Source organism: Dryobates pubescens, chromosome 30, assembly GCF_014839835.1.
Source record: "Dryobates pubescens isolate bDryPub1 chromosome 30, bDryPub1.pri, whole genome shotgun sequence".
Taxonomy (NCBI): domain Eukaryota; kingdom Metazoa; phylum Chordata; class Aves; order Piciformes; family Picidae; genus Dryobates; species Dryobates pubescens.
In genome coordinates this window covers 3,282,025-3,308,296 of record NC_071641.1, presented here as the reverse complement: position 1 = coordinate 3,308,296, position 26,272 = coordinate 3,282,025, and the positions used below count along the sequence as shown (strand labels likewise).

General features: G+C 45.9%; 1 protein-coding gene across 1 annotated transcript in view; it reads right to left on the bottom strand.

Annotated features, from left to right (window-relative positions):
• Positions 1-224: 224 nt before the first annotated feature.
• LHPP (phospholysine phosphohistidine inorganic pyrophosphate phosphatase) overlaps positions 225-26,272 on the bottom strand; it is a 91,520-nt gene continuing 65,472 nt past the window's right edge. Inside the window, exon 7 of the mRNA XM_009907156.2 lies at positions 225-804. Within this exon, the coding sequence (XP_009905458.2) occupies positions 714-804 (91 nt within the window). The 3' untranslated portion in view covers positions 225-713. The remainder of the gene's footprint in view (positions 805-26,272) is intronic.

Genomic DNA, 26,272 nt, shown 5'->3' with positions numbered 1-26,272 from the left:
AAAGCATTTCAGATCCCCTGAGCATCCTTGGCAGCACTGATGTGACCAAACACAACACAAATGAGCCAGACTCACAAGATGAGATTTATTCCCAACAGGACAGTGTGATTCTTCCATAATGTGTTGCAGCATTACCAGACCCTCAAGCCCTAACCCCAGGTGGTGCTGGACAGGGGCTAGTCTTGGCAAAAACGGTGGTTAATGGCTTGCCAAGGGCGCGAGGGCTGTCCCGCTCCTCGGGGTTTTCATGCCACCCACAGCGAAAGGCACACAGAGGACCCAGCCCAGGGCTTGGTGGCCTCCATCACCCCTCAAGGAGATCCTCCATCCCATCTCAGGCACCTCAAAAGGCACAGAAAGGGTGAGTTAAACAGAAAAGTCCAGATGGGAAGAAATTGTCGCTTTTGGGAGAGCTAATTTTGCTCCCTGTACTGGCAAGGGCACGGCACCAAGGGAAAGACATTCAAGACATGCTGGAGGACAGCAGGGTTGGTGTTCACTTTGATGAGGTCAGTAGTACTGTAAGCTAATTAATCAGTCACTTAGTACTGTTACACTAAATATTTAGCAACACTGGGTGTTCACCACCCTGGGAAAGTCTGGTTCTGGGTTCATTAACGTCAGATGGAGGTAAGAGAATACAAAGTTGCCTCACAAAGCTGCATGTGAGAGATCCTCCTCATTCCTTCCGACCATTCACAGTGCCACTGGCTTTACATCTGATGGAGGATAATGTCAACTGCTTCAGCGAGGTTGTTCACGTAGGCATCAGGCTTCACATCGGGGTGGTTTTCATCACAAGGCCTGCAAAGGAGCCAGAAGGGAAAGGCTGAGCAAGGACAGGCTCCCAACCAGCTCCTGTATCACCAGCTGTCATAGCGTGATTTGGGTTGGAAGGGGCCTTAAAGATCCTCTCATTCCAACTCCCCCACCAAAGCCCCATCCCCCTGCCAACCTTCCACTAGAGCAGGTTGCTCAAGGCCACATCCAACCTGGCATTCAACACCTCCAGCTTCCCTGGGCAACCTCTTCCAGTTCCTCAACACACTCACAGTGAAGAATTTCTTCTGAATATCCAGTCTAAATGTAACCCCTTTCTACCCCAAAGCCATTCCCCCTCACCCTGTCACTACAAACCCCTGTAAAAAGGTCCTCCCAAGGGGACCAAGTGGCTTTTAGGAATACAGAAACACCTGTAGAAGTACTGTGAAATACTCATTTCTTTGTAATAATCCTTCATTAGAGAGGAGATCTTCAAAAAGCAATGACCAAAACTTCTCTCCATTTTACACCCTCAAATGTGTTTCTTTCCTGGCTGATACATAAGAGAAACATTTGGGAGGCTGCTTGAAACAAACTTCTAGAAGAAATCTTCAGTGATAGATCCAGCACTCTTTGATCTATTAAAAGGATTTGGTGATGGCTATCTCTGCTGACCAGACACAAATCCACCTGTGTACCTCAGTTGTTAGACACCAGTCAGCAAGGAAATGCCCTGGATACACTAAAGGTGTGCTGCAGAAGGGGTGGGTGGTGTGTATACACATGTGTGTGTGTATGCACTGCAGGAAAGCAAACTAGGAAATGTTATTTTTACCCATTTGTCCAAATAATGTGTGGTGACAACACACAGACTGCCCAGCCACCTACTCCTAGCTCCAGTGAGGTTAATGTTCAAACCCTCCTTAGATCCTGGGCATCTACAAGTTCACTGCTGCATATTGCCCAGCCACCTCCCCACTCCAACAATATTGCTGGAGTGCACCTGGGCTTCATTTTTATCTGCTTTACCCCTATCCAAGCCAAATTACTTCTCTTCTCCTTTGCAGTTTGATGCCCAACAGGGTTACAGTCCTCTTCTGCTACCTGTGGTGGAGACAGATGGCCTCACAACTCAAGGGTTTCAACAAGACCCTCAGTATATGCAACTATATATAAAATACCCTCCCCCTCAGCAAGTTTGCACATGACACTAAGTTGGGCAGGAGCATGGATCTGCTTGAGGGTAGGAAGGCGCTACAGAAGGACCGGGACAGGCTAGATCAACTTGCCGAGGCCAATGGCACTGAGGTTCAAAAAGGCCAAGTGCAGAGTTTTGTGCTTAAGCCACAAGAGCCCCATTGAACCCACCAGGCTTGGATTAAGGTTGAACTTGATGATCTTAAAAATATCCTACAACCAAAATGATTCTGTTTCTAATAATACTTTACCGGTTATCCAGAAGACAATGAGAGGAATACACAGCCCTTACACAGCAGACATCTCCCCTCAGAGCAGATGAGGCGCAGCAGAGCCCAAGCCTTCCCAACCCATCTCCAGCCAAGACTTTGCATCACTCTCATGGCAGGGACCAGCACCATGACACCACCATGTCCCCACACCAACAATCCCTACCCCTGGACTTCATTTCAGCCTATGGCAGTTCAGAGTTCTACTTCTGAGACAGGTCATATATCACCTGGAGCAGGTCCAGAGAAGGGCCGCAAGTATGACCAGAGGGCTGGAGTGCTCCTACTACAAAGACAGGCTGAGAGTTGGCACTGTTCAGTGTGGAGAAAAGTAAGCTCTGGGGAGACCTCACAGCAGCCTTGCAGTACCTGAAGGGTATCTACAAGGAGGCTGGGGAAGGACTCTTTACAACAACTTGTAGTAATAGGACAAGGGACAGTTAGACTTAGGTTGGACACTAGGAGGAAGTGCTTCACAATGAGGGTGGTGAAATACTGGAACAGGTTGCCCACAGATGTGGTGGAGACCCCATCCCTGGAGATATTTAAGGTCAAGCTTGATGGGGCCCAAAGCAACATGATCTAGTTAAAGATGTCCCTGTTCACTGCAGGGGGCTTGGAGAAGACGACCTTTGAGGGCCCCTTCCAACCCAATGCAGTCCATGATCTTAGATGACCTATATGCTCACCACTGCCAAGTGGGGGGAAATGAAATAAATAAAACTGTCTGAATTCTAGGAAAAGAGAGAACTGGCACAAAACAAACTTCCCTTCTCTCTTGCCTTTTTCCAGGGCTGTGCCAAGGAGCTTTTCTTCCTGTCAGTGCCACCCCAAGAGCTGTTTGATGGGGCCTCTTCCTTTGTCTTGCAGAACAGTTTGTAACTCTGTGCTGGGTTACACCCATCCTGGGGGGTGGGAGGGTTGGGAGAGCCCTGCTTCCCTCAGGGGACAAAGGAAACCTGATCCAGGTGGACTTGGCTTCCCTCCTCCCCAGGAGGAGGGGTCCCCCGGGTCTGAGCTGGTCTGTTCCTCTTCCCCTTCTCCTACTTCCAAACCGACTCCAGATTATTTTTTGGTAGATTACACTCCAGTTAAGGCTTAAACCACCACAAACTCATGCAACTGCACACAAGTAGCCATGTGATGTTTTTTCCACCCCCCAGTTCAGCGTTGCTCTTTTAAGCATCTGTTGTAAGGAAGATGCAAGCAGTAACCCCCAAACACTAATGTCAAGAAGGGACACTCCAAATGTAGCAAGCAATTCAGAGGACCCAAGACTGGGTGCCAGATTGGGGCAGAGAAGAGCTGTGCCATACAAACTCTAGGCAAACCCAAGATGCTGGAAGATGAAGTTTTCTTCTGCTGACCAGAGGGAGCAGAGCCCATGGCTCCACACCAGCCTCTCCTCCAGGGGATTTGGGATGTTTCCCAGGTGAAATCCCTGGTTATTAAGACTTTTAAGATACCCTTCATTGAAGCACTGCTCTGGAGCTCAGCCCCCATGTCCTGAACATTGCTTCTGTGCATCAAAGCCTCTATGGACAGAGCAGAACAGATGTTGCTCTTGTGGTTTCAGCTTGGCTTCTCTTTTGGCGACCATGACCCCTGCTGCATTACACAATGACAGACAGGTCCCAAAACTGACAGTGGAGGTCATTTTTTAGTGCTTTTCTTTTCTGTATTCCAGAAATAAACCCCCCAAAAAAATCTTACATTTGCTAGGTCGGTTGAGGAATAAACTTGCACTGAGCTAACTTTAAAACAGACTCCTTGTGCTTTGGATTTTTCCCACATGGGACTCTGGCTACAGAGAAGATCATAAATCAAAATGACAGAAAATTGTATCCTGTAGCTGAATATTGAGCTGTCAGCAGTCTTGGCTGGAGCACAAGCTCACTTGTGAAAAATCAACTGCAGCCTTGGGAGACACTCTTCTCAGCAAAGCAGGGCTCCTTAGAGTTGCCGAGCACCACAGCCTGGATGGTCTATACAAGGAACATCTTCCAGCCCAAGATGGCTATGACAGCCATGACAGCCATGAAATGTGGCACTTCATTTCTGTGCTGTCTCTTGGTGGCCACCTTGTTGGTGTACAAAGTGATGAGGGAAAGGGTGGGCTTAGCGCAGGGAACCTCTGAATCTGGGGTGATCCTTCATGCTTGCTGCAGGGACATATGACCTGTAGCCACCCCTCTGTGCACAGAGCAGCATTGGAAGAATACATTCTTCAAGAGAAAAACCACCCAAAATGATCTGTACTCTACAATACATTAGAGAGATGAAATAGCTTTAGCATAGACAGACATCTTGAGCCTTGGTAGTTACTTGTGTCTGTCAAACCATCCTCAGGAGATGACTAAACATCCTCCTCACCCAGGGACCATTTATCAATGTCAGTGCTGCAGAAGCTGAGCAGCTATCTATAGTCCCATGTGTTCTGAGCCAGATCCTCCACCCATACTAAACTGGTTAGTTCAGATCAATGCTTCAGCTGGAGGCATCAAGGAAGCAGCAGGCTCCTGCAGCAAATTGACTCTGCAATTTTAACTCTTCACTTGGTCACTTGGTAAGAGAAGTTCCAGCACGGTATGAAGGTTACTGACCAGCAGAAAGCAATAGCCTCTTCCTGCTGAAGCACAAAACCAAATCCCAGATCATAAGCAGCAGCAAAAAATCAGCTTCTGCAAGAATGGGAAGGTTCACTTATTGTCTGGGTCAGATTCCCACTTGGATGGGCTCTTTCTGACAAGCTAAATTCCCTAGCTAGGGCTGGCTATCAGTAATGGCCTCAAATTACCCTGCCCTGCTAGGTCATTTTCTGTGATAGTTCACCCAGATGCAGGCGACTATCTGTGAGGGATGAAGGGATCTACACTGGTTTGCATCATCCTCTGCAGGAACTACTGGAGGTTTTAAAGCAAGTGAAGCAAATACATGCAGAAGAGAGTATTGCTAGGGACATCATACAAAGATGTCCTAAAAAGCACAGACATTGAGTTAAGCCTTTTCTTTCCCATACTGGCTGGGATTCTGGGTTTTGCCTGTGGTTCAAGGCGGGCAATGGATGCTGTTGGCAACTGGCTGTGAATGTCACTGTCACAGGGGACCATTTTGGCAAGGGGAATTGGAGCTTCAGATCATCTGTGAAGAAAAACTTGTGTCTGGGTGCTGAAGATGTCCTGCCAAGCCAGGAACCAGTCATGCCACTGAAGCAAGGAAAGGGCATCTCAGCACCGAAGCCTCACATCATGCTGTCCCAGGAAACAGGAAGGAAGTTCTTTACAAGGAGAGTGGTGGCCAGAGACGTGGTGAAGGCCCTATCCTTGGAAACATTCAAGGTCAAACTTGATAAGCAATCTGACCTAGTTGGACATGTCCCTCCTTACTGTAGGGCAGTTGGACAAAATGACCTTCAAGGGTCCTTTCCAACCTGATGCATTCCGTGATTCTGTGAAACTTCGCATACCAGTTGGAACAACTCTCAGTGCCTCACTTGAGCTCATTTCCAACAAAACATATGGAGTATAAAAAAGGAAACAGCTGGATTACTGCAGGGACAAAACATTTATCAGATAAAAGTCTAGGGGGAGGCAGCTAACATGGAGAGTCATGGCCACAGGGATGGAAACAGCCCCGGAATCCAGCTGAACCCAAGACCTGCTGAAACTTGACTTCAGGGAACCAGAGCATGTGGGGATTGATCAACACATTAATCTGTGTTGATCATCACAAGCTAAAATTAGCTTTTGCATATTTCTTTAAAAATAGGGGTGGGCAGGAAAAACAGCACACAGGGCCAAAGCAAGGCACCAAAGTTAATTTGAAAAAGACAAATGATGTCACATTCCAGCATCCAGAGCTGCAGTCATTTGGCAAACCTGATCTGCAACACTGCATGTCCCACCACCAACGATCTTCCCAGCTTTCTGCATGGCCCCAGCCCACCAACTCTCCCTCTGCAGAGGTATCTATCTGGGTCACCACACTGACTTCCCACTCACTCCCCAGTTAAATACCATATACTCCTGCTACATAAAATCAGATGTCAAAAGCTTGAAACCCTTTCTTCTGGTGGTGTGTTCTTCAGGGACTTCTACCATGGCTGTAAAACACGTGAGACAGTTTAACAAGATTTTCTTCATGAGGAATGTAAGCAGACACTGTAACCTTTGCTAGCTGACTTGCACAGATGCAATGCTTTTACTTGGTGCCACAAGTGAAACTCTTGTTCTTGTGAAATGTGCAATTTAATCAGCTTGGCACCAATAACCCAAATAAATCAGAGTGACTGACAGCACGCTGATGGGCAGATGATGAATGGCTGTAGAGCATGTTTCCTGACGTTACAATGAGAGACAAACCTGCACCAAAGCTACTAAATGCACCCAGTGCTGGAGCAGCTCCCAGAACTTCAGGGAACCACACACCTGGTCCCCATATGTCATAGAATCGTAGAACAGAGTTATAGGATATTGAGATTGGAAGAGACCTTTGAGATCAAGTCCAACTGCTCTCCTAGAGCTCACAGTCCCACTGCTACTGCTATGCTACTACCACTAAACCATGTTCCTAAGCACCACATCAACATGTCCTTTAAATAGCTCCAGGGATAGGGACTCCACTACCTCCCTGAGCAGCCTGTCCAATACCTGATAACCCTTTCTGTGAGGCAATTTTTGAAACTATCTATCCTGATCCTGCCCTGGCACATCTTGAGGGCAGCTACAGACAGATCTCCCTGCAAGAGGAAAAAGAGGCTGTTGTGCTTAAAAACACCAGCTTTTAGAGAGCTGCTGTGACAGCATGCGTGACTCAGGGCAGGTCTGTCCTCACAAAGCAGCTAGCACCTTTCCTTGCTCAGAGAGCTGGCTACCATCAATAAAAGCTTCTAATCACAAGCCATGCAGCTGAGAGTGCTTTCCACATTGCTGCAGAAGTTGATGGCCTCTAGAGACAACCTTGCCATGCCACCTTCTCTTGGCCTCCAGACCATCAAACCCATATTACAGATCTCCAACAATCTCCATTACTCTTTCCCTTGCCTCTCAGAACTGCAAATACAGCTTACTGTGTTTAATTGCAACTCATTTAAATTCAAGCATCCACAAACAGGTAGAAATTAACAGCATAATTGTTTGCTGACACCTGAAGGAAGTCTGTAGGCTTTCTTTCCTCTTAATTGTGCCTATTTATGTTAAGCTGCTGCAGCTTTAACTGAGCAGAATAAACCATCTTAGGTACAACACCTCCCCAGGCAATGTACCTCAATATACAGGAAAATATGAAGATTGAGGGGACAGGGGTTCTCTTTCTGCATAAATCACCTTAAAAACAAACATTAAAAACTAATAGAAACCTTGGCAAATGTTAGCAAATATTTCCCAGATCCTTGTTTTTCCGAATTTCAAAGTACTTCCCAGGGTGAAGTCCAAATGTTCGTGTGCTGAAAGTTTAATTTGGAGTTTTGTGCTAATTTGTTTCTAATCAGTTGGCTGCACAGTGATGCTCTCATGGGCTCACAGGCAATTCCAGAAAAAAATTACTTAGAAGAGGATGCTGAGAGTGCTGGTAGGGCTAAAATAAGGGCATGGGGCATGCTTGGCCTCCCTGCTGCAGTTTGCTCTACCAGGTGTTCCACTAGGTCTTTTTAAATAGACAGTTGCTAAGACCTGGGGTAGGATATCACACTACAGAGCAAGAAGGTCAGAAATGGAAACTGTAACTGCAGATACGAGGTGAGGCTCTGTCACAATAAGGAAGTAAAAGGAACAGCAGTGACCAGGACAGATCACAAGAGAGAAGCTGGCAGTGTCAAGTTTCCACAGATACTGTATGTAAAGCTTGTGAGATGGTCAACACAAATATCTCCAACACTTCTTTTCACAGTCATAACCTTACACCAGTTACAAGTTATCCCTCGAATAATCCAGACTCCTGCCACATCTGCAGGATGCACCACGCCACCAGCCCTGGAACATACAACACCGAGGAAGCAGTTGTTTTCCTCCACCTATCCCTATTTATTTTCTCTCTCAGGAAACACAGGACATGTGAACACCACAAATTAAGAGCTTTGGAGATGGGAAGTCATTAAATTCTTCATACAGGCTGTGGATTGGACATACACAGATTCATCTTAAGAAATGCAGGACAGTGATGAAAAGACATGATGCTAAGAGCTGCTTTGCAGACAGAGAGTACTGATGGCTAAATGCTCTCATGTGATTATGCCAGAGCATGAGATTACTAGAACTGACTTCTTTCCACCTCTTCCAAAACCCCTCATGCAAAAATGCACTGGCAAGTCAAGCTGGGTTGAACAAATATTTAAACAAGCAGAACACTGGCATTGAGGCATCTGGGCAGCAATTTTCCTTATCATAACTGCAGAGCTCTGTCATCTTGTAAAGGAAACACAATTTGCCAGGGGCCAGGCATTAGAAGTCTGTGCTACGGTGGAGAGGGAGCAGCACACATGCTTGTTCTGCTTTTGGACTGGTTCCCAGCCCGTTTGTCCCCACATATGGCCTGTGGACAGCTGGTTGCTATCAGGATGGGGGGACACTCAAACAGCTCCTTTTGCCACACAGGGCTCTGGTGCCTTCTCTGCCCATGCTGAAGGCATCATGTGTGCTCTCAGCTAGGATCTCCTGCGGTCCCATCCAACCCTGATTCCAAAGGTTAAGCCATCATGGTTTAAAAGCCAGTATGGCTCAGTGCTTGGGATGACACATACTTGATCAGACTCCTGGGAGAAGAATCAAGTGGAAGAGGGTTACTGTCATCCTTAAGCTTCTGGACACCATTTTAATTCATCTCATGCAGTGAGGGTATGCACTGATACTATTTGTGCAACACACATTGTTAGGCCAACCAACAGCTGAAGCAAGCAAAATAACGTCAGACAACACAAAATGTGGGTTACCCCTGTCACACTGGCCCAGACCTGTATCACCCAGCACTGTCTGTCCAAAAGCAAGATTCTATTCCCAGGCTGGTCACCTGAACCTCCTCAGAAGCCTTTTCCTCATGACAGACAGATCCTGCTGAGGTGAAAGAGAAGAGTATTCATAAAATCAATCTATAATTGCTTAGGTTGGAAAAGACCTTTAAGATCAGGTCCCACCATTCAACCAGCACAGCTGTTAACAATCTTGGAGGTCTCTTCCAACCTGGTTGATTCTGTGATTAACCTATCACACAAGCAAGCATTCATCTCATGTTCATCCCATCTTCTTAGATAACAAGTCTGGATAGGAAATATTCTCTGGAAGACATGATTTTTTTTCCCCTATTGACAATTTAAATCAGATGACAAGCTCATACCCCAGAATTAGTTCTTTGACAACCAGGGCAAGGTGTAAAGAATATGGTCTAACTTTTAACTAGAGTTTAGCAGAAGCTAACCATGACTAATCTTACCTCTTGCATTACTGCAGTCTGTGAGCACATGGTGGAACCAAACCATATATTCTTGTTAAGTCCAGCAGCCCCCTGGTTGGATGGGGGTGGACTGAGAGATCAGAAGCTCTGCACATATGGATGCATCCAGTTTGTAATGCAAGCACAGCACAGATGTTTTCAATAACAGCAAGTCTCTCTCTCTCCCTCTCAAAAGTTAAATGTACATTTGCTGCTTGTTGAGAAAACCTGAGAAATGCCCATGCTTTGCCAGACCATCCCGTCTGACAGGGTGTTTGCAAGCACCCTGAGACTCAGCGCTGCCTGCCTGGATTAATTATTGATGACCTGTATGACTGTGCCAAATGACCTTACTCAATTCAGTAGAAAATAATTTTAAATGCCCCTGAGAAAGAATTTGGACATCAATATTTTCTTTGTGCGCACAGATGAACAGATGTGCATCTTAAATGCAACTGATGCATTAATGGGATTTAATAGTCCCTCTCGTGTAAAGATTACGTTTCAAGGGCTGAATTTGAAGCTCAGTGGTGCTCAGGCATCTTACTCTGCTAGGTATTTTTAAAGACCTTAACCTAAGAGAGTATTTTATTGCTTTCCTTTAGTACATTGCTTACAAAATCCATATGAAATGTGTAAAATTAATGCTGGCTTATGCCCTTGCAAAGCATTGCACGGAGATTTAAGTTGCATCCAGATACTAGCAAGAAAGGAGCTTTGCAGATTATAGAAGAAAGAAGTCTTAAGATTTCAAATGCTGTTTGGAGAAGTTTAATTTAAAAAGTATTAGGCCAAATCCTCACCAATAACGTAACCCTCCAGACAAGACACTCCGAGACACAGCATTAAGGCTCTCTCACCAAGAAAGAATTTGAGCTACTCTAAGGAGAATAATATTTATCTTCAGATGGTGTTCACTACATCAGTCTTAATTTTAAATGAGACTGAAACTATGAGGTATCTGTGCCACTCCCAGGAAACCCCAGCAGACAGGCAGCCAGCTCTCCACCCAAAGAGCAGGAACAGCCAATGCACACACGGCTTAGGAACCAGCACCTCCCTGCTCCAAAACTTTTGGCAGATGAGAAACCGAAAAAGCACCTACATGGCAAAATTAAGACATGCTCCACGTCTTTGGCTGCCAAATTTCTCAGCCTGGGCAAGGCAATGACATGGTCATGTAGCAGGACCTGTACACAGGGTCTGCCTGACTTCTCCTCCTTCCAGGCCAGACAGGAGTATTACATTCAGCCTCACCACATTCAAGGATATCAGGAACCTGTTTCTAAATAATCTCATGCTATTAACTGATATAACAAAGGGAATACACATCTGCACTAAGACAAGAATTCAGCCTAAGCTTTAAGTCAGTACTTGATTTGTACCTTCTGAAAGAGCTCAGAGCCACGTGAGCACCCACAGCCTGCCCAAACTCCAGTGGGCTCCTCAAACTTCTGCCCCTTTCAAAGCAGAAACTTTTCTACAGCTATTCCAAATTCTGGCTTCTTTGCTAAAGCCATTCTGTAACTGAGAGTGGTTTAAACTTCTGTCTACACTTAGCCTGTATTTGAGGCTAAACCACAGCAGTCGCTCTATCACCCAGTGATCTCTCCCCAGCAGAGGAGGACTGGGCAAAGGAAAGAAGACCCATAGGTTGAAATGCAAACAGATTTAATGAAACAACCAAACTAATACCAATTTGAAGTGTATAAAGTCACAAGCCCAGCAAAGGTACGATGATGAGAATAAACGGAGTCAGTCATCAGAAGCAGAAGAAACAAGAAGAGCAGGACCAATAGGAGACTGAGCAACAGTGCAAGCACAAAACTCACCTCTCTTTAACAAACTTCACCCTTTAAGACTGAGAGGGACATTTATTATCTGAGATATACCTGTAGCCAACTCAGGTCAGCTGCCCTGGCTGACTCCAAACCGCTAAAGGCCTGCAAACCATGCCTGGCCTAGGATGCTGTCCCAGCAGAACCAGAACATCTCTTTAGAAGCTTGCACACTTTAAATGCCTGCCTACCTTTGCTAAGCAGATGTGATTTTATTCACCTAGGAAATACTTTTGCAATATCTACACACTTACAGGTATATCCATACAGCACCATTTGCATGAAAGCAATGAGCTTTTGGACAAGGGAGTATCCTTTTCTATCTGCATGAGGCCTAGGGCAATGGTGATGTTGAACTTCTCCTACAGTATCTTTTTCTTCTTTTAAATAACACATTTCCATGCATTATTCTGAACTCTTTCCAGCCTCTGCCAGCGGTTTTTCTAGAGTGAGGATTGCATGAGCAAGGGAAATGGCTCCATGCACATCACCAGAAGAGGAGCTCTTCCAAATCCTCCATCATACAAATCCCCAAAGGTGGGAGCCCACAGAGATATTTATTTTTCAGAGCCTGCATTTGCTGTTCCAAGTGGTGAAGCTAATCAGCAGCTTTGCTTTTTGCTTTGTTTTTGTGATGAGAACACCAGGCCCACCTGGCTGCTGGGCAGGTAATGAAACAAGCCTTGTGCCATGTGCCTGCAGCTTCTGGGCTACTGTATGGAGCTGCTGGGAAGGGATTTTCAAAATCCAAGAGAAAACAAACCAATCCTGTATAGACCAGCAATAGGAAGCCCACCTTGGATCCCTTTTCTTTTTTTAACTGGCAACGGAGAACTTAGGCTGGGCTGCCTCCCGCCAGAGACACACAGGATGTCCTCTGCTGTTTACATTCACAAAGAAGGGAAGCTGTTCAAAGAATGACATGCTGCCTTTATGGACTATGTTTCACCCAAGTGTCTTGAGCTCTTTGGAGGTGTAGCAGGAAATGTGCAGCACCACTGCCCCGCTGCTCTGGAAACGCACTTACTGCAGCCACGCAGAGGTGGCCATGGCATCTTCCTTCTCCTCCTGGCTCTCTTCCACCGGGTCCTCACATCAGGAAGGATAACAGGGCTGAGGAAAGCTAGCTAGCACATTTTTCAAGGTGTCAAACCACATTTACATTTGTGTTTAAGAATGGATTACAGAAAGTATGCTCAGCTAACATTGTTAGCACAAGTATTAAATCCTCAGCACTCCTGGCGTTCAGCCCTCTGCCTGAATCAGGAGAACAGCCCAAGGCTTATACCCACTTCCTTCCAGCTTTGAGTTACAGCTCCTCAGATGAAGGCTGCTGGTGTGTCCAACTTGCTGTATGCTACAGCACAGATGTAGTACAGACTCAGCATGAACACTTAACCCCAGTGAAGCCTTCCAGAGTTGCCCTAGTCAAGTCAACAGGGATTTTCCTCTACGTTGTCAAATCCCCAATTTGATCAAATCCCCAATTTGAAACAACTGAAGAGCATAGCCAGAAGGTCAAGAGTGGTTCTCTTCCACCTCTACTCTCTCCTGGTGAGGCCACATCTGGAGTACTGTGTCTAGTTCTGGCTCCCTAGCTTAAGAAAGACAGGGAACTACTGGAGAGAGTATAACAGAGGGCCACAAAGATGATTAGGGACTGGAACATCTCTCTGACAAGGAAAGGCTGAGAGACTTGGGAATGTTTAACCTGGGGAAGAGCAGACTGAGAGGAGATTTTATCAATACTGATCAGTACCTAATGTGTGGAGGTCACAAGGATGGGGTTGGGCTCTTTTCAGTGGTGCCTAGTGACAGGACAAGGGGCAAACAGGAATGCAGGAGATTCAACTTAAACATCAGGAAAAATTTCACAGAATCACAGACTCACCAAGGTTGGAAGAGAACTCAAAGATCATCACCACAGACCTCATGACTAAACCATGGCACCAAGTGCCACATCCAATTCCCTCTTGAACACCTCCAGGGATGGTGACTCCACCACCTTCCTGGGCAGCCCATTCCAAAGGCTAACAACTTTCTCAGTGAAGAACTTTCTTTCCTGAGAGGGTGGTGGAGCCCTGGACTAGGCTGTCCAGAGAGCGAGGTTGTGGAGTCTCCTCCTCTGGAGAGATTCCAGACTTACTTATATGAGTTCCTGTGCAATCTGGTCTAGGTGAACCTACTTCAACTGGGGGCTGGTCCCTTCCAACCACTGCCATTCTGTGATTCTGTGACTTGGTGAATACTCAGGCTGGTGCAATCAAGAATTTGGGACACTTGGTTTCAACTCAAGGTGCTGTAGCCCGTAAGCTCTGCACAGGTAAGGTCTGTGTCCTGTTCTGAACTTGCACAGCCTCCAGCACCGTCTTCTTCATCAGTCTCCAGCTGCCATTTTCATAAGTGGCATAACTGATAAACACTGTGACCACCTCTAAATAGATTTTTTAAAACAGATTGTGTGGGACTGACTAGGTACTTCCCATGGCAGTTTATTACTGACTGTTACACATGCAAGCCACAGCTTGTAACCACAAAATCATCAGGCCTCTGGTGTTACTGGTTTTGTACTGCACACAGCATGCTCAGAACAATGGGACCAGGCACTATCACTGCCATCACTTTGTTTTCAGACCCTACCACATTCATCCTCAGAAGGCCAAGATGGTTTCTGAGTCAGTCCTACACAAACTCCGATACCTAGAAGTCAACAATCAGGCTGTGTAAGGTGCCCAGAAGAGCTGTGAATGAAAGGAGGGAATGACACCTCCACCTCTGATGCAACACACAATGGAAGCTTTCTCCATTTTATATATTTGACCTCTCTCAAAGGCAATTGAAAGTCTGCAGGCCACAGGAGAGATGGGAAAGCACAGAACTGTATTTCTAATGACAACCTCAAAGCACCAGTAAGGTGCACCAGTCCAGTTTTCAATGGTGTACTACTTGCTTAGGGATGGTACTTTTCTTACACATTAAATCAATAAAAAAGACATACAGGTTAAAAACAGAGGAGGAGAAACCCCACATCAGCAAAAACAGTGGCATGAAGACTACTTTACCTTCTCAGTATCTTAGTATTTGCTTTACCTGAGCATTTATGTGGAGACTAGATTCCTACCTTTGCATCAGCTTCAAATGAAGAGCAATCCTTTAGAGAATGAGAGGCTCATAACACTGGTTTTAGCTGTGGACAAGGTGCTTCTGTAACCTAACTGGGCTTGAACTGAAGTTTATTTACATTGCTTGCATGATACCTTTGAGAAAATCTACTACTTTAAATAGTTTAAAGGAGTGTTTTGTACCAGTAGCAGAACAGCCAAGCAGACTGCATTCTCTGCACCTATTGCTAAATTCTTGCAAGGCATCTTAGGGTGGAGACATTTATCTACAAAGTTGAAAACAGCCCATCAAACCAAATCCCTTTCCAGCTACATTTAAGACAGCACAAAACAATCTCTGGAGGGCTCATAAATCCTTTCTGCTCTTTCTTCACAGTCTATGCTGAAGCAGCAGCCTGACATGGATGCTTGGGGTGTTTATGGAAGTATAATAAAGATACTTCTGAAAAAAACCCACCCAAGCCCTTGTGTGGAAATGACTTAACTAAATCATAAAGAGAGAGACTTCATCTTCATTAAGTAAAACATTAAAGGAAATGTTCTAACTTACAGCACTACACATTAATGCTCAGCAGTGTAAGTGGTTTAATTGCCTGCTGCTTTCCCACCATAAATTACAACCAGCAGCTAATGGAAAACCTTCCTCCAGACCTGTTTATGGACCTTCTCTCCCATTTTATATGTTGATGCTGGATGGAAACAGCAGGGCAGCCTGAACTTCTCCAAAGTCCATACAAATGGGCATGTCTTGAGAAAGCAATGAACATTTCAGAATACCACACATTTGGTGTAAGCTGTTTTGGAGGAGCTCACTACATATGCAACACTCTGCAGGTTTTATGACTGTTTATATCTGTATTTACTGACTAACCAGTACAGGCTGAGTATGTTCTGTAGTGATCTATACAACAGTAGAACAGAATATTAAGGAGCATCTGAGGGAACTGGAGTCATTTAGCCTGGAGAAAAGGAGGCAGGGGGGAGACCTTCTCACTCTCTGCAAGTCCCTGAAACAAAGTTGGAGTAAGGTAGGGGTCAGCCACTTCTCTCAAGCAAAAAGAGGAAAAGGCCTCAAAGTTGCACCAGGGAAGGTTTAGGTTAAATATCAGAAAAAAATTCTTCCCTGAAAGGGTTGTGAAACCCTGGAACAGGCTGCCCAGGGAGGTGGTGGAGTCATCATCCTTGGAAGGATTTAAAAGCCATGTAGATGTGTTGCTGAGGAACATGGCTTAGTGGTGACTTGGCACTGCTGGGTTGGACTCTGTGATGATCATAAAGGTCTCTTCCAAGCAAAATGAGTCTATGATTCTGTATCTATTAACCCTGCTTTTTGGAGCTGAACAATATTCACATCCAAATCCATTTTTCACTTCCAAACACAAGATTCTTCCTTTAACCTTCAAACTCCACCTCTGTCTCATAGAATTATAGAACCATAAAACTGTCAAATCACAGAATCATTTCAGCTGGGAAAGACCTTTAAGAACAAATCCAACTATTACCTTTACTAAGTCTGATACCAAACCATGTCCCTCAGCACCACACCTCTGCATGTTTTAAACACCTCCAGAAATGTGGAGTCAAACACCTTCCTGGGCAGCCTGTTCCAGTGTTTGAGAACCTTTCAGTGACCTCCCTCCTTATACATCTTCATGTGCTTTAGAACGCTGCTTAAAAAATGCTCACGATGTGCATGTGACCCTAGAACAGATACAACCTGGTGCCTGCAGGGAGGCACTGCTGGGACCATGCTTTCCTCCACATCCCCTCAAAATCCAAGCCCTGACTTGTAACAAGTTCCAGCAGCAGGCGTCACTGCTCTGTAAAGTCAGGTGTGAAATCCGTTCACACAAGAGCACTTAAATCCCAAGGAATAGTGTTAACACCAGCCCAGGCTAAAGAACCTCAGCTTGAAGACAAAGCTCTGAAAAAGTGCTGCCTAGGCATCCTTCTGCTGCAAAACCTAACAAAATATTGATTCAGCTTCCAAAGAGGAGGCTAAAACCTGCCGGCTGTGCAAATCCTAAAACCCACAGGTCTGGCAGCTGCCACCTGCATGACCCTGCACTGTGGTTACACTTCAAGAAGTCGTGTTCCAACCTCCCCTTATGAATGTCTACAACACTAGGGTAAAACCACCTATATCTTAAAATATCTCTGAAGTCACCAGGAGGATAAACTGAGTTTTCTCCACTATTTAGGAGGTCTCTTGGTTACTTTGGGTATTCTGGCGCAGGGCTCTTTTCCACTGCCCTACACCTGCCTTCATTCTTTGCCACCAAACCCCTCTGATTTTTTTTTTGCCCAGTATAACATCACTAAACCCATCTCATGGCTGATGTGTACTTCAGGTTTCCACAGGTGCACTGCTTTTAGCATTTAGATGGCATTTGTTTGACACTTATCCCTCAGGCAGTGCTGGGTTGCCACTCCTGGCTGTCCCACGGGTGTGTATTTACCACGTGCCTGTACTCAGAGCCCTGGATTTCTAGGTAAGGTACTTGTATTAGGGACTCTGACATGATTTGTTGGTAGTTATCTATACTTGATTATTTATTAATATTCAGTAAGATCAGACAAGCTCCTGAGGCACCACAGGCAAGGACACTAGGGCAAGAGACTGCTGCTTCCCATCTGATGGGAGCCATGAGAAATAAAATCCTCAAGGTAAGGACAGTTATTTACAGGAGAAAAACTTGGCTGGAATGCAACCAGGTTGGCATGAGCCATCCTTAACACCTTACAGAACAAACAAGAAAATAACAACAACAACAGAACACCCAAAGGCAAACCCGGGCTTGTGGCTTGGGAGAGCAGCTGCCTCTGTTGTACCCCTGGTTTTAACTTGAGTTATAAACTCTTCCAGATTTGCCAGAAGACTTCTGAGACTGGTAACAACAACTTCACTTGGGATCATGAAGCAGATCACTTGAAGGAGGAAGAAAAAATACCCACCGGAGGGACACAGAAGTTTAAGGTGACATTTGGACCTGAATTTCACTACTCTGATCTGGGAGATGCTATTTACACTCAGACCAAACCCAACACACTGGAATCCCAACCACATTCCCAAAGGATTAATTATGGGCTCCTCCTCCCAGCCCCCACTCAGAAAATCTGGCTGTAAACTAAGTAACAGCAGCTGTTTACCCCATTAAAGCCATGCAGTACCTAAGGACATCCTCCTAGAGCTTCCCACAAATTTGGGCAAGATAAACATCTGTTATAAAGCAGGAGCCTCTCCAGTTTTATTGACAGAGACAGAAAGTGGCTACAACCTCCCTTCAGGCAGTTGTAGACAGCAATAAGGTCTCCTCTGAGCCTCCTCTTCTCCAGGCTAAGCAACTCCAGCTCCCTCAGCCTCTCCTCATAGGGCTTGTGCTCCAAACCCCTCCCCAGCTTTGTTGCCCTTCTCTGGACACATTCCAGCAACTCAACATCTTTCCTAAACTGAGGAGCCCAGATCCGGACACAGGACTCAAGGAGTTGCCTAACCAGTGCTGAGTCCAGGGGCAGAATGACCTCCCTGCTCCTGCTGGCCACACTGTTCCTGATACAGGCCAGGATGCCATTGGCCTTCTTGGCCACCTGGGCACACTGCTGGCTCATGTTCAGCCTACTATCAACCAGTACTCCCAGATCCCTTTCTGCCTGGCTGCTCTCCAGCCACTCTGACCCCAGCCTATAGCTCTGCATGGGGTTGTTGTGGCCAGCATGTAGAAGCCCGCACTTAGATGTGTTCAATCTCATGCCGTTGGACTCTGCCCATCTGTCCAGCCTGTCAAGGTCCCTCTGCAGATCTCTCCTACCCTCCAGCAGATCAACTCCTGCCCCCAGCTTGGTGTCATCTGCAAACGTACTGGTGATGGACTCAATGCCCTTGTCCAGATCATCAATAAAGATATTAAAGAGCATGGGGCCCAGCACTGATCCCTGGGGAACACCACCAATGACTGGCTGCCAGCTGGATGTGGCACCATTCACCACCACTCTCTGGGCACGGCCCTCCAGCCAGTTCCTAACCCAGCACAGAGTGCTGCTGTCCAAGCCACGGGCTGACAGCTTGGTCAGGGGTTCGCTTACTGCAGGGATGTTGGACTAGATGACCTCTAGAGGTCCCTTCCAACCCAAACCATTATACAAGTCTACAACCTATGACTCTGTGGTTAGGGAAGCCTCCTGAATGCTACCCTGCAACAGGTTCCCTTCTTTTGGCTTGAACTCACTTACACAAAGAGCAAAGCAGTCTTTTTTCAAGCACGGGAGACACATGGGGCCTGTGCATGGATGCTGTGGAGCACCTCAGCTCCCTTGTGCACCATGGGCTGGGGTCCAATCTCATGTTCCCCCGGAGAGCAACACCCATCTTGGCCAGTAAGGCAGTGATTTATGCTGGTGGATGGAGGCAAGATTGGAATCACATCTTTTCTGCTGGCAAGGTATTCCATAAAACCAGGGGGCGACTCACGTCATCAGCCCATCTCCCTAATTAAAAGCTGCACGACTCCAGCTAGGTCCAAGCGAGCGATCAATCCTCTCGACACAATGTGCCTGCAAGAGACGTTTGCAGAATGCATCTGACACTGCCCAAGGCTTTGTTCCCCACCACCACCTCCTTTCCCTGAGCATAAAAAGCTACAATTGAAAAGTGCTGGTCCTTGGAGGGAGCACTGGTTTTTATCAGATGGTAACGATGAGTACATCATGAAATCATTTAATAGTTCTCATTAAATGCATTGCTGGAGAGCAGGCCTGATTTATGGAGGGTATGCTGGGGGTATAAATAAGCTGCACTTTGCTTGTAACACAGCTGGGCAAGAAAATTAATGTTTTGTTTTCCATAACCTTTGTACTCTCCCTTCCTCTGCTACCATGGCAAAGCTCAAGGAGTGTAACTTGATCGCTCTCGGGAAGAGGACACACGGCCGGATGCCTCACAGGGGCTCACCCCAGCAGTGGAAAGGCAGGATCTCCTAACAGCCCTGCACTCCTGCTTTCCCAAAGCCACCACCCTTACACATGGGTACACCTCCCTGTTTATTTCAAACCAAACCCCAAAGAACATACACACAGACCTGCCTCTTTTGCATTCCTGCTGGAAGTACTGCTGGAACAGTGTATTGTGGCGAGTTCAGGTCCAGGAAACATTGTTATATTTAGCCTAACTTTCCATCTTTAAAAGCCCAGTATTCCTTTTTCTTTTGAGCCCAGGGAATAGGACAAAAGCCACTCAAACCACATGAACATCCGTCTTTAGCACAGAGGAAATTCAAGGCCACTGCAACACTTTTCAGTGCTCTTTAGTATTAACCACGGCACCTAATCCTAAGCAAACACTTCATCAGCTGCATGGAGTTTTTTCCAGAAAGGCTTTTTAGTCCCAGCACGAGGTGTAAACTGCACTTCCAGGTTAGACAGATGTTGAGGAGGCTTAGGAGAGAGCTGATTTATCCAAGGGCTTTGCAATCATATGGCTCACATCTGGAATCTGCAGGCATGGTAATTTTATAACCCTATCCTTACAGTTCTGCAGCAATGCAACATCCTCCTTCCCTTCATAGCCTAAGTGATGTTTCATTGCTACTGCAGGGACAGGGCTGCAAGAAACATCCTCATGTGTCTGACAACTTCATGGGACACGCATCATGTTGTAAAAAAAATAGTGGGGAGCTTGCAGAGCCCATCAGGTGCATATGGGCACTTGTATTTCACAGGCATTAAAACATGAAGTCTTAAAATCAAAGAGCAAGACCCAGTTTCAATTTGCTTCTGCTCACAGCAAGTCCCTTTATACCTCATTCAGAGACCATTCTGGTTTCTTTTATGACAGGTATGAGCCTTTCTTCATAAAACCCGCTTTCTAGTGACTTTATATATTTCTTTTCTGGTTGAAACCAAGAAACCTCTTAATCAAGCCACCATTTTTCACGTGTACATAATACACGAGGCTGCAAAATCATTGCAAGGAGAGATTCTCAGGCAGGAAGACTCAGAGCACTGTGACAGCCAAGAATAAAACAATGTAAAAATCACCTCCAAGCAGAGCAGGAAATGTGGAAAAGATGAATGTCTTTCAAAACCAATGTTTTTACATTTCCACAGATGTAACCCCAGCATGGTCACGGCTGTGTGCATATTCCAGCCACTAACTCTGTGCACGGACTCACCATCTGCCTAAAGCCAAACCTCTGCTATCATCAACCTTAGCTTAGCCACATACTTGGCATCTAAACCCCAAGAAATTAAGAACATTTCCTTGGGAGGCAACACAGATTTTGGCAACTGCTGCTGAGTTTTCAATGTTTGAAAGTAATTGCTAATGCACAAAAAAGCTGGAATTGAGGAGAATTTTCCCCAGGTTGGAAAGCAGCGTTGGTCTCCGCTCCAGCAGCTCTTGGAAAGTCGGTCTCAGTCTAACATGCCCTGCACAGATGTCAGCACCATCCCCAAAACACAGACACACGCAGATACAGATACGCGTTTGCGTTTCAGTTACTCATTTGGAAGGGCTGTTTCTCTGTAGATGAAGACAATTCATCTCCAATTATCTTCCTTTAAAACGACACATAAAGCAGGAAGACAACTTCTTTCACAAGGGAAAATTTATTGGACTGATTTATAGGGTATATTTATTCATAAGACAAATTTTTGCTAGGCCTGGTGATGTATTAAGATGAATCTGACCTAAAGACTCTGGTTCTTCTCTCCTACTAGTTCCTGTCTCAATAATTAAGAAGGATTTAATTATTTCTTGGAATTCAGTTACACAAAAATACATCCATTATGCAGAGGTCATTAACTCCAGGGTTTCCACTGAGCCACAGTGACTCCAAGGTTGGTTATGAGTTGATGCTGCTTCACATCTCGCTTTTCCTGGTATGAATCAGTCTTTCATTTTATTGCTGTTTGGGTTTACAAGAGAGGCTGGGAAGGAACAGAGGACATGGAGAACTGACTCCTGCCTCTCACGCTGTCCTGGTGTGTGACCTCAGGTACATCACTTTGCTTTTCCATGTATTGGCTTCCCCAAGTGAACCATAACTATAATCAGCTCTATTATGTAAGCACTTTGAGACTTCATTATGAAAAAGCCAGACACAGTGAGGTTTTCCAGTCTCTTCAAGATTAAGTGGAGTTAAGATTAAGAGTGACAGATGAATCTGTGGCCAAGACCTAAAGAAAGGGCTGGAGGATGGATCAGTCCCAAACTGTTTGGGATGATGCCCTGGCTAGCTAGTGACTTCTTCCAACACTTCCAACACCTCCAGCTTCCCATTGGAGTCCTTCTGCAGATCTCCTTCCTCCAGCCTCCAAAGGACCACAGCTAACAGTCTGACAGTCCCTGAAGGAAATGGAGGCTTTGGCTGATAAGAGATGTCCAACCCATCCTCGAACAGACCAAGACTCTTCTCGCCCCAGCAAGTGAATCACTACGAGCAGCCACCTCATGAAGAGTTAAAATGAAGAGTTCTGCTAACACATATTACAAATATTTTCAGTTAAAATAAATTATTCAGGAGATGTCATCCTCCCATCAGCACCATCTGAGCTACATTTTTAATAGTTCTGGGAGCTAAACACATTCTGTCAGACTATCAGTGATACCAGGGCCGTGAGACAAAGAAGGGGGAAACACAAGCCCACTGCAGAACATGAAAGACTGAGCTGCTTTCTCTTTAATGGCCATGAAACACATGCTGTTCAGGGCAGAGAAGAGATCACTGGTGTTGATTATGTTGTAGAGGAAACTAAACAGAAATACAACGTTGACTTCAGGAATCACAGGAGCCTTTTTGTTTTCCCTCAAAACCGCTATCCTGCCCAACAAAAAATTCACTCACCACCTTCCACTTTCTTAGGTCTCATTTGCTGTGAACGAAGCCACACTGTGACTCTACCAGATGTTTCCAAACCTAAGATGGAATCAGCATCTGCCCTCAGGATTGTACAGATAAGTCTTCTGCTCCATGGTTTAAGGAATAAAAAAAGAGAGCATTTATCTTTGACCCAGATAATCACCTACCTGCCAACCAACCCATGTACTCATCTCTTTGTCCAAACCACAAACCACATGTAGGGAACAAAGATAACCAAACATGTTTACAAGCAACTAAGTCTGAGGATAACATATAGTAGTATGTTGCATTAGTTCAATGCCCAAATGTCCATCTGCCTACAGCAAGGACAATAATTATGATTATACTCCAGAACATGATGCTGAAACTCATTTGCATTTGTAAATACAGTGTGTACTTTGAGAGGCATGCAACACAGGGGAGGAGACTGCTTCATCTCCATGGATTCAATTGTGTTTCATGGTCAAACCTTCCTACCCTATCAGTCTAGACAGAGAAAAAGAGTGAAGGATCCCTGAAGAAGACAATTAGTGATCTTTCTTTCTAATTCTGCAGAGCTTCTACATATCCCAGTCATGTACACTGGGAGAAACCCTCCTCCTTCTTGTCCATCTTTCTGTCCTAGAACATGGAGGAGAGGAAGAGGACCACATTTCCCACAGGGAAGCAGTCTGGAGCAAGGTAACTCCAAGAGAAGAGCCTCTCAGCCTACCAGTCGAGGGAGACCAGCTGTTGTGGAATGACTCACACAGCAGAGGCTACAATTATGGCGAGGGGACTGCAGCATGTCTCTTATGAGGAAAGGCTGAGAGACCTGAGGCTGTTTACCCTGAAGACAAGACTGAGAAGACATCTTACCAATGCTGATCAGTATCTAAAGAGCAGGTGTCAAGAGAATGGGGCCAGACTCTTTTCAGTGGTGGCCAGCAACAGGACAAGGGGTAATGGGCCCAAATTAAGTTTGAACGTCAGAAAAACTTCTTTGCTGTGAGGGTGCCAGAGACCTGCAACAGACTGCCCAGAGAGGTTGTGGAGTAGGAAAACCATTTTGCCCCCATTTTTTATTGCCTGCACCTTCAACTGGATCAAGTTTTAGCTAAGAAGACACAAGAAGTAACTGCAAGGCCCCTGAAAATCAAAGGACAGAAAAGAGATGGCAATATGTGAGATCCTCAGGCTCACCCAGCAACATCAGCATCAGGCTTGCAAAAGCACACATTAAAACCAAACTTTGGAGGAACAAGCACCACCTGTGTCTTCTCTCATCTCAGAAATGGGAACAGCTGATGACACAAGGGTAGCCACAGGTCAGTGTGTCTGTTTTGCTCTTAGGCATAACTCAATAAGGTTAACTGAGGGTGGTTTTCTACCTGGTGGTTCTCCTAATACAGAGTCAGAATTAAAAGATGGCTGTTCAGGAGCAAAAGGCTGCTATGGAGGATGGAAGAAAGGGCTGAGATTTGGCAGAGGTTATGGAAAAGACTCAGGCTCTTGTTCATGACTCAGAGGTAAAGATGAGCACAAGGCGTGAAAGTGCTTGGATGCCCACAAACACTCCCACTATTCACCCCAGCATCTCCTCAGGACTTGAAAGAATTCTGCAAAGCAAAACAATGCTGTAGCCAGCTCGGAGTGGGCTCATTGAACAGCGAGCAAAGAAAAGCCATACGTGCCCGGGCTGGAATGAAGAACATTCAAACACAAATATACTAAAGGATCACTTGCAGAAGTCAAGTCCCCTGGAGAGCAGCAGAAGGGATTTTTGCCAGCACAGTGACTTCTGAGACTCAAGCATGTGCCCAAAAGAGAACTGAATGATGGCACCAATCCCAGACAGCACAGTAGGGGCATCAAAATAGACAAATCAGAATCATAGAAACACAGAATGCATCAGATTGGAAGGGACCCTCAAAGGTCATCTTGCCTAACCCCCCTGCAATGAGCAGGGACACCTCCAACTAGATGAGGTTGCTCAGGGCCTCAAGAATTTTGATCTAGGATGTCTCCAAGGATGGGGTCGCCACCTCAGCTCTGGGCAACCTGTTCCAGTCTGGCCCCATTCTCTTGACACCTGCTCTTTAGATATTGATAGAATTGATAAGATGTCCTTTCAGTCTTGTCTTCTCCAGGGTAAGCAGCCCAAGGTCTCTCAGCCTTTCCTCGTAAGAGACATGCTCCAGTCCCCTCACCATCATTGTAGCCTCTGCTGTGTGAGTCATTCCACAACAGCTGGTCTCCCTCAACCAACAGGACAAGAGGCTCTTCTCTTGGGGTTACTTTGTCCCAGACAGCTTCCTTGTGGGAAATGTGGTCCTCTTCCTCACCTCCATATTCCGGGACAGAAATGGACAGGAGGGAGCAGGGTTTGTCCAGGAGTATGACTGGGATGTGTAGAAGCTCTGCAGAATCAGAAAGAAAGATCATGAAAGACCCCAAGTACAAGCTCAGAGATGGCAATGCTCTCTACCACATGAAAAAGCAAATAGCAGAACCCTGACATGAAGCCAGAACTCCACCACTTTCTCCAATTTAATTCATGCCTGCTTCCGCAGCTGTACAATAGCTTCACTCCACTCACCTATGGAGGAGAGGTTTTGGCTGCCATGGTTTTGTATCTCCTGTATTTGGCTGAAAGAAAGACAAGCTGTCCCTGTGGTCAGCGACAGCACAGTTTGTAAAGGACAATCAGCATCCTGGAGAAATTACTTCCAACAGCAATCAATCTTCTGGATTGGACAGCAGAGGATACAAGTGTAGGCTGAAAGTCAGCTATTGTGTGGGTGCACCTACGGGGTTGGGGGGATGACATTTGGTGGAATAAGGGTAACAAGGAAAACAGGAAGCCTGAGCCTCTTTGCCCAAGGACAGTGATTAGAATAGTGTCTATCTTTATAGCATACAATGGACATTCCTGAAAGCCTGTCACGTGCCACAGGGAGGAACATCTGGAGAAATGTCTTTCTTTGGATGTCTGGGAGAGTGAAGAACTCTCATTCCATCAAGTGGGAGGGGAGCAGAGCACCAGAATGGAGAGGCAGGGCAAGGGTGAGGATAGGAGAGAAGGGGGAGAGCCAGCTGCTGTTTTTGGCAGTGGTGCTGCCCGAGGTAACTGAGGTCACTTCCCTTCTGTGCCTCTCACTTGCCCCATGGAAAAATAGTTTGTTGTCTGACATTGACGAAATAATCACTGATCTTTGGTGGCAGATGCCCCATCCCTGGACACATTCCAGGTCTGGTTGTATGGGGCTCTGAGCAACCTGATCTAGTTGAAGATGTCCTTGCACACTGCAGGGAGGGTGGAATAGATAACCTTTAAAGCTCCCTTCCAACCCAAACCATTCTACGATTCTGTGATTTTTTCCGGAAGTACCAAGTGGTGGATGGGTACCGAGATCTGCTGTGAAGAATTAATTCTATGCAGGACCTGGTAGTGGCTGTGTTTATGACATCTCCAGCAGCAGGAGTTGTGTTGTTTTCATTGAGATTTTTTTCCCAGGATAAAACTAAGCCCCTGCCATGCTCATCTCCTCGGGGAAAGCACATTGCTGGGTACTCTCCAGAAAGCTCTTCCTTTGCCTTGTCATATCACCACCCATTCACTCCAGTAGCCCCACTCTTCCCCTGGGAGCCTGAAGACAGTTCTAGGTATTTCCAGACCTGATCTGTGTTAGCTTGGGCACTGGAGGAAAAAAAATAAACCTGCCCATAGTGCAACAGCCAGAGGTCCAAATATGCAGTGACCTTGTGAATACTGAAGGCAAGCCCAACCCAGAGCAATCTGGTTTGCGTGGAGACAGCCTGGCAGT